The sequence below is a fragment of the Triticum aestivum genome, chromosome 5D, assembly GCF_018294505.1.
Source record: "Triticum aestivum cultivar Chinese Spring chromosome 5D, IWGSC CS RefSeq v2.1, whole genome shotgun sequence".
NCBI lineage: Eukaryota > Viridiplantae > Streptophyta > Magnoliopsida > Poales > Poaceae > Triticum > Triticum aestivum.
The window spans coordinates 412,395,779-412,412,250 of NC_057808.1; the positions used below are offsets into that span (position 1 = coordinate 412,395,779).

At 46.3% G+C, this 16,472-nt stretch overlaps 1 protein-coding gene across 1 annotated transcript; it reads left to right on the top strand.

Moving 5' to 3' along the window:
- Nucleotides 1-12,101: 12,101 nt before the first annotated feature.
- LOC123125200 (RING-H2 finger protein ATL74-like) lies at nucleotides 12,102-12,875 on the top strand. The gene has a single exon (XM_044545727.1). The coding sequence runs from the start codon at nucleotides 12,194-12,196 to the stop codon at nucleotides 12,725-12,727; it is 534 nt and encodes a 177-aa protein (XP_044401662.1). The 5' UTR covers nucleotides 12,102-12,193; the 3' UTR covers nucleotides 12,728-12,875.
- Nucleotides 12,876-16,472: the final 3,597 nt, after the last annotated feature.

The following is a 16,472-nucleotide window of genomic DNA, read 5'->3' on the forward strand; positions in this document are numbered from 1 at the left end:
TAGACCACAACATGTCCCTAGTGAGCCTCTAGTTGACTAGCTCGTTGATCAATAGATGGTTACGGTTTCCTGACCATGGACATTGGATGTCATTGATAACGGGATCACATCATTAGGAGAATGATGTGATGGACAAGACCCAATCCTAAGCATAGCACTAGATCGTGTAGTTCGTTTGCTAAAGCTTTTCTAATGTCAAGTATCATTTCCTTAGACCATGAGATCGTGCAACTCCCGAATGCCGTAGGAATGCTTTGGGTGTACCAAACGTCACAACGTAACTGGGTGGCTATAAAGGTGCACTACAGGTATCTCCGAAAGTGTCTGTTGGGTTGGCACGGATCGAGATTGGGATTTGTCACTCCTTATGACGGAGAGGTATCACTGGGCCCACTCGGTAATGCATCATCATAATGAGCTCAATGTGACCAAGTAGTTGGTCACGGGATCATGCATTAGGGAACGAGTAAAGTGACTTGCCGGTAACGAGATTGAACGAGGTATTGGGATACCGACGATCGAATCTCGGGCAAGTAACGTACCGATTGACAAAGGGAATTGTATACGGGATTGCTTGAATCCTCGACATCGTGGTTCATCCGATGAGATCATCGTGGAACGTGTGGGAGCCAACATGGGTATCCAGATCCCGCTATTGATTATTGGCTAGAGAGGTGTCTCGGTCATGTCTGCATGATTCCCGAACCCGTAGGGTCTACACACTTAAGGTTCGATGACGCTAGGGTTATAAGGAAGGTTTGTATGTGATTACCGAATGTTGTTCGGAGTCCCGGATGAGATCCCGGACGTCACGAGGAGTTCCGGATTGGTCCGGAGGTGAAGATTTATATATGGGAAGTCATCATACGGTCATCGGAAATATCCGGGGGTATACCGGTATTGTACCGGGACCACCGGAGGGGTTCCGGGGGTCCACCGGGAGGGTCCACCTGCCCCAGAGGGCCTTGTGGGCTGTAGGTGGAAGGGAACCAGCCCCTAAGTGGGCTGGGCGCCATCCCCCATAAGGCCCATGCGCCTAGGGTTGGGGAACCCCGCAAGGGGGGCGCCCCCTTGCTTGGGGGGCAAGCCCCCTCCCCCTTGGCCGCCCCCCCCCTCTAGATCTCATCTAGAGGTGCCGGCCCCCTTCCCCCTTCTCCCTATAAATAGAGGGGTGGAGGGAGGGCTGCAGCACGACATCCAAGGCGCAGCCCCTCCCCTCCCGGACACCTCTCCTCCTCCGCGTGAGCTTGGCGACGCCCTGCCGGAGAACTGCCACTCCACCACCACCACGCCATCGTGTTGCTGTTGGAGCCTTCTTCCTCAACCTCTCCCTCCTCCTTGCTGGATCAAGGCGCGGGAGACGTCACTGGGCTGCACGTGTGTTCAACGCGGAGGCACCGTTGTTCGGTGCTTGGATCGGATTCTGCCACGATCTGAATCGCTACGTGTATGACTGCTCCAACCGCGTTCTTGCAACGCTTCCGCATCGCGATCTTCAAAGGTATGAAGATGCACTCCCCTCTCGTTGCTAGTAAACTCCATAGATTGATCCTGGTGATGCGTAGAAAAAAATAATAATTTCTGCAACGATCCCCAACAAGTGCTACTTAAATCCATTGCTCAAGCAATCCCAACATATAGCATGAGCTGTTTTCAGTTGACCAAAAAAGTATGCAAGACTATCACATCGCCCATGGCAAAGTACTAGTGGGGTAGTTCTTTGGACAAGCGATCCCTACACTGGCTCTCTTGGGATAAGCTGACACAGCCGAATATCAAGGGCGGCCTGGGGTTTCGGGATCATCAAGTCTTCAATCTAGCCATGCTCGGCAAGCAAGGATGGCGACTTCTAACAAACCCTAGCTCTCTTTGTGCTCGGGTGTTGAAGGGTAAATATTTCCCTCATACAAAGCTTCCAAGCCACGATTCCTAAGAGTGCTTCCTCGACCTGGAGAGCGATTGTTGCGGGAAGGAAAGCTTTGGAAGCTGGGCTGATCCACCGGATAGGTGATGGTTCCTCCACGTCCATTTGGAACGATCCTTGGATACTGTTACTATGAAACCGGTCGGTCGCCTCGGGGCTGCCCCTCTCGAGCGCGTATCGGAGTTGATCGATGATTACACCGGTAGTTGGAATGTTGATCTCGTTCGCCAAAAAAATTTCCTGCCGGATGTCGAGGCCATTCTGAACATACCTTTGAATAGAGTGGGAGGGGAAGACACTTTGGCGTGGGCACTGGAAAAGTCAGGCAACTACATTGTCAAATCAGCGTATCGCTCTCTAATGACTCGCAACGAGCTTAGCTCTCTAGAGGAAGGGACGACTACGGATACTTCATCAGCAAATAAACAGTTGTGGTCTGCACTTTGGAAAATACATGTGGTGCCGAAAGTAAGAGTTTTCTGGTGGCGAGTGCTTCACGGTATCTTACCGGACTCCTCAACCTTGAAGCATCGACATATTAAGCCACTCTGACGCTGTGACATCTGTCAGGCAATGGATGAAGATTTGATGCATGCGCTTATTTCATGCTCGCATGCGAAGCAGTTCTGGATTGCGGCCAAGGAGCGGTTCGACCTTCAACTCCCTCGGCTGCATCCGCTAACATGGGCGCGTGATATTGTGTTGGATCCTATGTTCACGGACGACACTAGATGCAAGATCGTCACAATCATGCACGCTATATGGACCTCCAGGAACAAGTGGACTCATGATCAAGATGGTTATGATCCTGTTCAGGCACTCAAATGGATCCATGAAACCCTATCTTTGCTGGAGTTACCTGTTCGTCGCACGAGGGTGCAGGCGGGACAGGGTTGGAAACCCCCCAACGCGGGGTGGATTACCATCAACACTGATGGATCGGTTTTCCCGGATGGATTAACAAGCGGAGCTGGTGGCGTTGCCCAGTCCCATTTATCCTTCATTGGGGCTTGGTGCAAGCCGCTAGTTGGCGTTTTAGATCCTTTCATCGCCGAACTACTAGCCTTCCGGGAGTGTGTGATCTTTGCTCAGCTTCACGGGATGTCACATGTGATCATGGAGGTCGATAGCATGGAGCTGGTCATCCAATGGAACTCGCGCAGCAACTCTCGATCGGTTGCAGCGCCTATCTTACGAGAACTAGATGATATAGTCCTCAATTTTGTTTCTTTTCCGGTTCACCATGTAAGCAGGGAGTTCAATACTTCGGCTCACTCGTGTGGACAACGTGCTTGCTCTCTCGAGGGCACGGAGTGCTGGCTAGAGCAGAGCCCGATTTCCTCCTTGTTAGCCTACGGGCAGACTGTAACCGAATGATCCTGAAATAAAGTTCTAGTTTCGATGCAAAAAAACGGCGCAAAGCGCTGTACAGACATACTATAAGTAAACAGTTTTGCTTTTTTTTGAGAAATCTCGCCTGCTTTATTCATTCAAAGGAATTGTCATAGGTACAAGGTTCGGGTCATGTGGGTAACCCAACCAAACATGTCTACTATGTCAAGATTACAAGCAAACTTGGCAAGATTATGAGCCTCGAAATTAAAATTCCTACGCTCGAAAACAAAAGAGCAAGAAACAAAACGGTTGCTATGGTTCGTTATTTCATGTACTAAAGCAGCATTAGGACCTCCCGTCCCTCTGTTTATGTCGTTCACCGCCTCCTGGCAATCCGAGGCCACATATATCTTCTGCTCCACAAGATCGTCCGCCAAAGCTAGTGCTTCACGGCAAGCAAATGTCTCCAGCAGCAGCGGGTCAGTGATGCCATAGTAAACCACCGTTGATGAGCCCAGGTAGTTGCCTTCCTGGTCCCGGCACAACGCTGCTACTGCTCCTCCTCGCCTTGTTCTCCCAACCGCTCCGTCAATGTTAATCTTCGCCATTCCTCCGGGTGGAGGAAGCCACCTCTTGGGCTGTTGAGCCGGGATTGATCTTGTGATTGCATGTTCATTACCAACGCGTAGATTGCCCAACTCCGCGATGTAGTTGTCAATGAATGATGCCGTTTGTTGTGGACTCTGGAAAATTGATTCATATATTGCCTTTCTCCTTGCATACCATATGGACCAAAGTGTAATGACCATCCTTGTGAATTTATCATGATCCAAACTCTCGCTCAACTCAAACAACCAAATCCTTGCATTGGCCTCCATGTTGTCCGACATCCGGGAGACCAGCGTGTCGTCTGACAGTGCCCACACACAACGTGACATCGTACATGCGACTAGGGCGTGTCGCCAAGAATCCTCACATCCACACAGCGGGCACACGTCTTGAACTGACATATTCCTTCGTTTCAAAACGTCCGTTGTTGGGAGGGAATGTTGAGCCAGTCTCCACAGAAAAATCCTCACTTTTGATGGGACTTTTAATTTCCATAATGCACTCTAGGCTCTCTCATCCTTCTCAGAACTGTACATCCCGCTGCCTCCATTTAACCACTCCTCCCGCTGAAGTTTGGTCTTTAGCAAGAATCTGTAAGCCGAGCTCACACTAAACTGACCCTTCTTATCCGGGTTCCATGCCCAAAAATCCTGTATATTACGAGTACAAACAGGAATCTTCAATATTGCCTCCGCATCGATAGGAAGAAAGATGGTCCGAACCAGAGCCACATCCCAGGAGGCAGTCGCCGGAGAGAGCAGCTCTGAAACAAACCTGGGAGGATCCGCTACCAAAGAGGTAATAGGGCGAGGGGTCATCTCCTTCGGTATCCAATTGTCGTTCCATATTTCAGTTGTTTGTCCATTACCAATCCGTCGTATGATACCTTGTTTAAGCAAATCCCGTCCTTCCAGAATAGCCCGCCAAATCTGAGATGGCCTGGACCCCAACTCAGCCGCTAGGATCGATCTGTCAGGGTAATATGCCACCTTAAGTATTCTTGCACTCAGGCTTGTTGGTTCATTCAACATTCTCCAGGCTTGCCGCGTCAACAAAGTAAGGTTAAAGATCTCAAGATCTCTAAACTCGAGCCCTCCCAAGTGCTTTGGCCGTGTCATCACGTCCCATGAAACCCATGCTGGTTTGCGCTCTCCCTGTTTGCAGCCCCACCAAAACTTCCTGATTATAGATTTAATATGATCACACAGGCCCCTCGGGAGCTTGAAACATGACATAGAAAAAACCGGTATTGCTTGGGCCACTGATTTGATAAGCACATCCTTCCCCCCGGCAGACAAACATTTGCTCATCCATACCTTCACCTTGTCCCAAACTCTATCGCTCAAGTATTTAAACGTCCCTTTTTTGGAGTGTCCCACATCCGTCGGCATACCCAAATATCTGTCATTCAAAGATTCATTTGGAACTTGCAAGTGTCCTTTAACCGCAACACGCATTAGTTCTGGGCAGCCCTTACTGAAAAAGATCGAGGATTTATCTCTGTTTATCCTCTGGCCCGATGCCATGCAATAAGAATCCAATAGGTTTGATACTTCTTCTGCTCCATTAACACTTGCCCTGAAAAACAGCAGGCTATCATCCGCGAATAAAAGATGGTTCACCGCCGGTGTTGACGGCGCCACCTTAATGCAGCTGAGCTGGGATGATTGATTCTAAGATTTTAAGAGGCACGAAAGGCCCTCTGCTGCAATCAAGAAAAGGTACGGAGAGATTGGATCTCCCTGTCGGATTCCCTTGTAGGTTGGAAAGATTCTGACTTCACACCATTGAACATTACAGAAAAAGAAACTGAGCTCACCATATTCATCACAACTGTAACCCAAGGTGCCGCAAACCCCAGCTTCTCCATGATAGATTTCAAGTAAGACCATTCCACCCTATCATATGCTTTCATCATATCAAGCTTCAGAGCTGCAAATCTGTTATCTTTTGCTTTGTTCCTCTTCATGAAGTGCAAACACTCGTAAGCTGATATAATGTTATCAGTTATTAGCCTTCCAGGCACAAAAGCGGACTGCTCTTCAGATATTATGTCAGGCAAGATCAGTTTTAACCTATTTGCTAGCACCTTCGAGGCAATCTTGTAGAGCACGTTACACAAACTGATAGGACGAAATTGGGATAACAAAGTTGGATTTGATACCTTTGGGATGAGAACCAGCATCGTGTCATTCAAACATGCAGGGCTCTCTTCTCCTTTCACAATAGCCAATACTGCCCTGGTGACCGTGTCTCCACAAACATCCCAATGCCTTTGAAAGAAATGAGCTGGAAAGCCGTCGGGGCCCGGAGCTTTTGTAGGAAACATCTGGAGAAGTGCGGTTTTTACTTCCTTCGCCTCAGACGGAGCTAGAAGCGTTTCATTCATTTCCGGTGTCACCTTCACGGGGACATGCTGAAGAACATCCTCCACACCTTGTACTCCTTCCGAAGTATAGAGTTGTTTATAGAAATCAAATGCCATTTGTTGCATCTCAGTAAACTCCGTGGTTACTAGCCCATCCGGCTTTTCCAGAGGCTTTATGAAATTCTTCCTCCTCCTCATGGAAGCCCTCGTATGAAAGAAATGGGAGTTTCGGTCCCCTGCAGAGAGCCACTCGATGCGTGAACGTTGTCTCCACATCAATTCCTCGCGCAAGTATAGTTCGATCAAGCGATCATTAATTTTGATTTCCGCATGGGACGGCCCCGTCCGCCTGACATCACTGCGTAGCCGATCCAGTTCCTTTTTAAAACTCCGGATTTCTCCCCTGACGCTACCAAAATGGTCTGTGCCCACTCGCCCAGGTTCCTGGACAAAGCTTCGAGATTCGTGCGTACTTCACCCACCGATAGATTCTGACCGTTCGCCTCCCATGCAGCTTCGATCGTTGGTTTCAGATCGGAGTGTGTTTCCCACATTACTTCATACCGGAACAGTTTTGCTGAATTACTTTGCTGTCGTCGCCGTCGACTAGTAGGGTGACCCGTGACAACGATGGATGGAGGACGACTAACTGTTCAACAGACCACTTGGATCCTGGTACTCCCATGACCGGGGCCTCTTCACGAATGTTTTTTGCGCTGACGTCATAGAGTCGACGGTGGTTAGTACGATAGGGCACGCTCATACCGTTGGCTGTATTCTCTTCTGTTAACTCCATTGATGCCCAATTTGAATTGGATTCAATATTCTCGTCAAGTACTTATCATATATGTTTTGATTTCCACCAAAAAAAGGTCAAGGAAATTTGTACAACTTTGCAATTATTACTGATTAGCGGGCTAGTTGAAGAAAAAATATCTGAGAATATCCTGTTTAAACGATGGTAAAAATCCACTCATCTAGTACACCTTCAAGAAGGAACCATCACTTGCACGATGATTTTATGGTCAAACGAGAAATTAGACCAACGGCTATCACTCTCGAAACAAAATCTTGAACCAACACCTTCCACAAGGTAGTGACCTACGGACGTCGACGCTACCTGATCATGTCAGAATACTACATCATGGTTTCCACGCCAAGAGGACACAACCGTGATGTCTACCTCCATAGTCGTCGTCCACCTAGCTCTCTATCGCCCCTCGCTACACAAAACAAGCATGCCAAAGAAGAAATGCAGGAAGGGAAGATTATCTCATCGCTTCCGATCACTACCGCATCGTGGTCCCATCAATGTTTGTGGTCGTGTCACCACCATGCCTAGTAAACCCACAAGACCAAGCCAACGCTCGATGCATCGTACCAGATCCGCATGATCTTGCAACCCTCCCCGCCATTGTGATCCAACAGCCCTCACCCGTTATCGCATCAGATCAGCACATATGGGTACTAGATCCACGCGCCCAAACTACCATGGGTTCGAGATGACTGCCGCAGGTGCAAGGGTTCTCCCTGAGAAGTCACTGGTGGGTGCCTATGTCCACCATCGAAAGCCAAAGCGCTATCTAGACTGGTTGCGCGCAGTCGCGCCGCCGTTGTCCCCCACAGGGCAAGGCGCGTCCGAAAAGATAGATGAGGCAAGGCCGCCAAAACGGACTACCAACGCTTCCAAACGTAGATTCATGGGTAGCAAGCGGCCGTGCCACTGCTCGGCAAGGCTGAGCTGAACCCGCGCGCACAACACGGGAGATCCCACACAAGATCGCGCCCTTCGACGTGAGAAGACAAGTCTCTCCATCACTAGACACTAGTGGGCTTTGCCCATGAATGTGTGCCGGTGGTGGCGAGGCGAGGGCAGTCATGACAATATTTGTTAGGTGTATCTTCCATGGGAAGATAAGTCAAACAACTCTCTTGAAATCTTACATACTTAAGAGAGAGATTCCAACTAACTTTTTTATCTCAACATGCAAGCATGCCACATCACTATACAATTATGGAAGCGATAAGGCCCACCTCAACACGCAACCATACACAGGAAAAGACCCACCACCACATGCAACCATGCATGACCATTTATTTTCATTATGTTATTCTACTTATATTCAATAAATATTTTACAACTATACATAATCAAATATAATAAGTTGTATATATTTTAATTTTGGTTCATGTGTTATTAAACTAAATATTTATATTTCACATAATCAAATCTCATTGAAATATATATGTTGCAATTGATTCCCACAGCAACACACGTGGTATTATCTAGTTATAAGAATAACCAACTATGCTACTAAGATAATTGCGTCTTCTTTTCTTCAAGCCTCTCAGCGCAGGTGTGGAGGGCAGTACATATTTACTGCAAATACATTAATTTACTATGCCTTCCTAGGACTTGTCATGCCATTGTGTTTGTGATAAAAAAACATATTTATGTGCGGAGGATCACCAAAGTCCAGCGAAAGTAACAATATACCGCTTACTATACTTGACATTGTCTCGTAAGAATAATATCTCGCCGATGTGATGCAATTGCGACCCACAATCTACAACAAGGTAGACCTATATCCACCGCCTCCATTCACTGATGCCACCAAATGCTAAAACGCTTTGCTAAAACACAAAGCGTATATGTTGGCCAATGGGCGGTGTTGTTTGTTGCATCTTTACTAGAAAGAAAAGTCAAACAAGTCTCTTATGAATAGTTAAGAAACTAGTATTATTTGCTCAAAAGAAGATATTTATTTGCTGGTCCAGCTTTAGGGCAAGGTTCGCTTGAACAACTCTAGCTCTAAAGCGCTTAAAAGCAAGTATGTTAAACTGTTAAAGAGCAGATCGCTATTTGGCACGGGAAGGTATTAATTATGTGTTGAATCATTTTTAATAGAACAATATCTTTAGAGTAAGATATTTGTGGTGCATTTATTTATTTATTTTTAGAGAAAAAGTCCATATATTTATGGCAGAGAAGATATTTTTTTGACACTTATGGCAGAGAAGATATTACCAAGTGGTAGATGCATAACAGAATAACCCTGTTCTAAAGGGCTATTAAAAAGTACATTGAGAGCAACATACTGCTATTCTGCTGGGCGCAACTTTACGGGACGGTAGCATAAACAATTCACCCTGTTATGGATCATTTAAAGAACTCATTAGTATCCTCCAAATCTCTTGACTAATCAATGTACAATCAACCTTGGATATCCAAGATACCAAGAAAGGTCACATAAACAAAGCACTTGCATTGTCACCTTGCGCATTTAGGTATGGTAATAAACTCCCCATAGGGACGATGCCTTGTAGGGTATCGTGGCAGATTTCTTTCCTAGCCACGCAAACAAAGTGCATGCTTTTGCTCTTTTTGTTTTGGATACGGTGGGGACACGCACAACGTACATTCACACTCTTCCGTTGTATAGAAGATAAGGACGCACTTTTTTGCTCCATTTTTACAATGCGGTAGGGACGCACACCACGTACACACACCACTCGTGCCACTAGTGCTCACAACCATAGGATTTCACTACGAGATGAGGTTCTCTAGACTTTTGAGTGGTGATGGCAATGTCCCATGTACACAGTTATAATATTATTAAAAATAACTAGCTAAGTGGTGCGTAAAATGTCCATTTACTGTTGTCATATTTTACTATTAAACTCCTTATATAATTTGGGATTACATAAATTCCGGATTTCATTTATTATTTTAGCTTATTGTAGTTTTTTTTTACCAAATCTACTCGTGAAATTATTTTCTATAGTTCAGCCCTATCAATTCTTGGGAAGACATTAAGCATGGTGGACGTTGTTATATTATTGTGTTCCATATAGTATTGCATTCTTAGAAGTACCATATTTACGTCAATCATATTATATGTGTACCCTTTAAGATATATGACTCCTAGAAAATTGGTAGTCAAAATTGTGTATCACATACATCGTTAAAAAGATCAGTGTCGTACTTCTCATAATTTCTATATGTACATGTTCATAAATGAATTATAGGTTAAGTTGCTTTGTGGAGGAAATTTATACAAAATTTGCAGCGTCAAATATTTTCAAAATAGCATTATTTTCTCCCAGGAAAAAAAGATTGGCTTGGAACAACTACTTGTTCTTCTATTTTGAAAGTACTATTCGTAGATATGTCTGTGTTGTAATCATTTGTGCTACTTTAGAATTTTCCATTATTTACGGGGATCACCTTTGACATATCTTCATGGAGTTTGTAGTTTCACATTTGTATGGAAGATGATACCTGATATAAATTGGGCTATTTATTTGTCTGATTTCATAGTTTTTCTGGAGCTCCTAGGACTTAACATATGCAAAATATTTAGGTTAGAAAAGCTCACATCTTAATAAAACCTATTTCCTTCATTTCTCAATGGAATATAACAATCATATAACTTCATTAAGTTGTCATATATTTCGTGTTTTCTTCCATCTTCATTGATATTTCCTACATCTAGTTTCCATTTGGTATATATTTCAATTTTATACATGGACTTCATCGAGTTTGATATGACTATTTCATATAGTTTCATATGACTTCAATTATGAAAGGTATGACATCGAACATGTCTCATTCTTAAAAAGAAGTTTCCAACATATATCGATTTTTTAGTTATTTATTCTATATTGAAGAATACATACTTCTTTTTTGGCGCAAACTCATATGACCACGGTGTTTGTGCTTTTGTCTTTGTATTCAAAACCGTACTTTCCTAATTGTACTCAGTTTAATTTTTCTCCAACATTTGTTTTGTTTGGCTGTAATATTACATTTTTCTTCTTTGCGAAATAATTTCTTGTATAACTCAAATCAAATTTTACACTCTCGTCTTACAATTTCCACGACCTCATCTGGTCCCGGGCCTAGCCAAACCATAGTTCGGCGTTGCACCCTACCAAAATTAGCCAAGGCGTGACTAACCATATTATAATTACATTAAAATCTTAATCCAAATTAATTACATATTCTAGGAGCATGCATTGTTTGGTACCGTGATGTACTTTCAATTCTCACTACATATGTAGTTGGTATTGAAAACATGACTGTGGACGACTTTTTGCAACAAAAATAAGCACATTTGTGTCACTTTCTTTAATAGCCACATTTTTTTCTCCCCTGGCATATGTATCATGTCTCTCTTCTCCTTCCCCGTGTCTAATCCTAAGAAGAGCTTAGAAGTTCAATTATGTATAAAATCATGCTTATTTCAGACAATATGGAAAGGACTTGGTACCCCAAGCCATTTGTCCTCTCAAATTTAACATTGAGTGTCTTTGATATTAAAGTAAATTTAGAGTTCAGACAACATGTGTATATAGTAGATGTATGCAACTAGAATCGTGCCATAAACTTCCAGAGAAGACCGATGATTATGCTAATTGTGCCATAAACATCCAGAGAATTGTGTCTATTCGGTTTATTCGGTCATCCAGAGAAGAAGACCGGTCCAATCAAATTTAATTCGGTCTTCTAGTTTTGACGACCGATTTTAGCTCGGCCTTTACGGGTTCGGTCTCGGTATTTATGGGCTCGGTCTTCGGATTTTATCCCAGGCTTGGGACGGGTACAACGTAATACCTATACTTTTGACACGGGAGTGGGGACGGGCACCACGTACTACAGCACTAGAGCCACAGTCGTTCCACTTGACAGTAGTAGACGTGAGCTTTCACTACCAGATAATCGTAGATAGGATTCCTGAACTTTACCCAATGCCTTGTCTCCAACAAACTACACTCGCGCAGCGGCCGCCCCTATATATACCCCACGAGCGGAGCAGAGAACGACAGACAGACACGGATAGCGGCTAGCACAGGCATCAAAATCCAGTTCGAATAGCTTGAAACAGAGGAGGCCGGGTGAACTCTGCTCGATCCTGCTCGGTGGGCATCTCTCAGATTATATAACTTCATCAACCATGGGTCGTCCTGATTCGGAGGCGCCGGCGTCGAGCGTTGCCTACGGAGGCGGCGGAGGCGCGGCGGCGCCCGCGGGGGCGGGGGCAGACTCGGCTGTCGAGACCAACGTGGTGATCATCCTTGCCGCGCTCTTCTTCGCGCTGCTCCTCGTCATCGGCCTCAACTTAATGGTGCGGTGCGCGCTCCGGCGCGTCTGGCGCGGGGCCGCGGCCGCTGCCGGCGAGGGTCGGGCGTCGGCGCGGGTGGCCTGCAGCGGCAGCGGCATCAAAAGGCGCGTCCTGAGGAGCCTCCCCGTGGAGGTGTACGGCTCCGGGGAGGACATCGACGACGTGTGCGCCATATGCCTGAGCGAGTTCGTGGACGGCGAGAAGGTGCGCGTGCTGCCGCTCTGCGGGCACGGCTTCCACGTCCGCTGCGTCGACGCCTGGCTGGTGTCGCACGGCTCCTGTCCCACGTGCCGGCAGCCGGTCATCGATGGCGCGCCCGCGAAGGCGGCAGACACGAACACGGTCATCACCGTTGTCATCGTGTGAGTCCGTCTCGCGGCGAAGCATGCCATTGCTGCCGGTACAGCACACTCCTGCATGCGCAGGCGATTGTGGAAGTTTCCGACAACGATTGCTATGATTGTTAGGCGCAATGCCCAATTGCTCATGTAAATATTCGACAATGAGTACAAAGTTTTGCTGAATTTGTTTGCTCGCATGTCCTCACGGGACACGACACGTACAATAGCCATGCGCACGGTGAATGTGCTAACGGCCAGCTACGTCGTCATCACCGGGTGGCCGATTCAGGCATCCTCGCTCGGGCTAGTTGGGTGGCCCGTGACGTCGACGGTAGAGGGCGACTGACTGTTCTTTTTTTTCTTTTTTTTTTCCTTTTGAGGGTGGCGACTGACTGTTCAGTTTTACTAACATCCACTTTGAGTAAGTTCAAAAAAAACATCCACTTTGAGTACGCAACTCCAACGGGCCGACTCAAACGGACGCGCAGTTTGTCCGTTTTTTGTCCGTTTGGGTCGGCCGAGCGGACATCTTTATCTGCTTTTTGATTTGGGTCGGTATATGCACCCAACGCGGTGCTGCCATAGTTGTGAGATGTCCGCTTCCGGCATTTTGTCAAACACCTAGCAGGCGCATGCGCAGGAGGACGCCGCGGAGCACGGTGGTCGTCGGATGGCAACTCCAGCCGCATCCATAGCAGCACCAGCACGGCCGGAGCAGCACGCTCGCCCCCGACGCCGCGCTAGCTCACCCCGCTCGCCGCGGCAGCTCGCCTCGCCCGCCGCACTGGCTGGCTAGCATAGCAGCACCTAGCATGCGGTTGTGCGAGGACGGCAAGGACGACAAGCCCGCGTGGCGCGGGGCGAGCGCGTCAACGCCTGGAGCTGCGGCGTCTACGGCCTGCTCCGAACCAGGCACGGGAGCGGGCACGGCCGGGCGCGCGACCAGGAGCAGCTGGGCGAGCGCGGGTAGGAGCGCCGGCTGGGCGCGGCGCGGGGCGCGGTGGCGCTCCGGCTCGAGCAGCTGCGACGACCGGGCGCAGGGGAGGGGAGGCGAGGCGAGGCCGGCTGCCGGCGTGGGGGTACGGGGGCTCGTGGGCTGGCCAGAGAAAAAGGAGGAGAGAGGTGGGAGGTGGTGAGTCTGTGCCAGGTGGGCCAGCCTCGCATGCAGCGGACGAGGAGGACGCAAAGAGCGCTCGCTTTGTGTCCGCCTCAGACCCAAATGCAACCCAAATTTGCATCTGAAAATGGGTCTGGGCGGACACAAAGTGGATAGAAAATAAAAATGAATCAGCGTGGTGGGCAGTGTTTTTTGTCCGCACGGACCCAAATGGACATGCGCAGATGAAATGGGTCCGCCCATTAGAGTTGCTTAAGTTCCCCAACATTTTCATCCAGGTGTCGTTCTACTTTTGCCGATTGGGCAATGTAAACAAAACTATCAGGACCTCTGCCGTGTCTCCACCAGCCGTCCTCATCGGATCCGTCCAGACGATGTTCATGCCAGACACCACACACGACAAGTGCTCGGTTAAATGCCACAATGCATATATTTTTATGTTTTGGTTGTCTACTTTCAATGAAACATGATGGATTCAGAAGATGAGTACTTCTACAACGAGTTCATGGGTTAGTCTCCATCTGCTGATGATGAGAGGGATGAAACGGTAATAATGATGGCGGTTGTTGAAGAAACAGAGAGTATGGAGGAGCATGTTCCCAACTTCGAGGATTCCACGCCGGGACATCGAGTTTTGAATCCGCGTATGATATGTCTCAAATGTAACTGTAACTTTTTATTGTTTCATGTCATGTTTATATCATTTGACATAGTTTTGGCATCAATTTATATTATCTTTTGAACTAAACTATTAATTCAGTGTCCAATGTGAGTTACTTTTTTCTGTATGTTTTTGGGTTTTAAGGAAAATCAATTTCATCTAGCTCAAGAAAACCTGGAAAAAATCAGTGAAAGTTTTACATCCAGAAGCTTCCAGTGGCAACCGACATAGGCCGAGGGGCCACCCATAGGCCCCACGCGCCCCCTCCATGCAGCCATGGGCGCGTGGTGGGCCATGTGGGCCCCCTGGTGCTCCGATTTACCGCCTCTCTGTCTTTGTGCCTCCGTATATACCTGAAACTTCTGAGGAGTTTTCAACCCTAATTTTTTCGCCGCCGCACACCTCTGTTTCATGACGGTCCAATCTGGAGCCCTTTTCTGGAGCTCTACCGGAGCGGGAATTCTTCACGGCGGCCATCTCCATCAACTTGAAGGCCACCATGATCACCCGTAAGTAGTTTCCCATAGACTATGGGTCCATAGCAGCAACTAGATGGTATTCTCTCTCTTGCTTCTTAATACAAAGATCACATGAGCTACCCTAAATGATTGTGATCCATCTGATGTAGTCTGTTGGTGTGTTTGTTGGGATATGATGAATTGTCACTTTATGACTAGATTTACCCATGGATTCTTTTGAGATCTATTTGGTTTCTTTGATGAATACAATTCTTATTCATATATGCTCTCTGATATATTCTCTTCTTTTGGCCAAGTATGGGGTTTGATATTCAAGAGGGATAACAGGAAGTGAAAAAGTCTTGTATTGTGTTGTTGTCACCAGGGATAAAAAGTTGGTGGCGTAGTTGTCCTTTGAACCAAGGGTGAAGACGATACTTCATGTCGTCATGCTTATTACGATACTGGGTTTTTAGCATGCTGGATAGCAGTCTTGGGTGGAGTATTAGCTATAGATGCAATTGGATAACTGTGTATAGATATTGGGACATGGTGCTCAAATGTTCATTATGCCATGGCCACTCATATTTATAAATATTGCAATTTAATCGATGTTCAACTTTAATTTGTTTAATACACAATGCTTTCTTTTTGAGTGAAAGCACTAGTAAACCTATGGATCCCGATCCATATTCTTCCTATAAACTTTCAATCTCAACCAACGCTCTGTTTATTTCTTGATTTTATATTCCCATCAACTTCCATCAAGTCCAAGCATTTTTTTGGTTCCGTTGTTGTTTGTGATCCTTTTAACTAGCATAGGTAGTGAGATTCAGAACCTCGCTAGTAATGTTGGGGGCCAAGGCAGTTTTGTATCTGGTGTGTAGGTGCTGATCGTTGGTTGTGTTACTAAGCTCATGTTGGTTCGATAAACCTTGAGGTCACTTGAGGGAAATTGTTACTTGCTACAAACCCTTGCACTTGGGGGGAGGGGGCAACACCTTCCTAGTTGAGAGGAAGTAAGCTTTGTTCTGGCTCTATTGTCGGGGAGCTTACACATCACAATCGTAGGTGCTGCACTCCTTTACTTTACTTCCATGTTTTCTATACTGCTTAGTTACTTTTTTTGCTTGTTATTTTGCTTTCCTGCTTTCTAAAAAACTTAAAAACACAAAAACATTTAAATTCTAACAAGGTTACACTTTTGTTTTAAGCTTGAAAATATGTCCACTACAGCTTAAAATAGTGCTTGTGATTTCACTAGTGGTAGTAACAACGATTTCATTAGTACACCAATTGCTCCACCAAACACTAGTGCTATATCTTATGAAATCAAACCTGCTTTGTTGAATTTGGTAATGAAAGAACAATTATCTGGTTCTTATAATGAAGATGTTGCTTCTCATCTAAGAATTTTGTTGATCTATGTGATGTGCAAAAATTATAGTAGATGATGATGTGGTTAAGTTAAAAGTTTTCCCATTTTCATTACGAGCAAAAGCTAAAGAATGGTTTCTACCTTTGCTTAGAAATA

Coding starts and splice junctions, on each gene's coding strand:
- LOC123125200 (XM_044545727.1), top strand. CDS start 12,194: ATGGGTCGTCCTGATTCGGAGGCGCCGGCGTCGAGCGTTGCCTACGGA.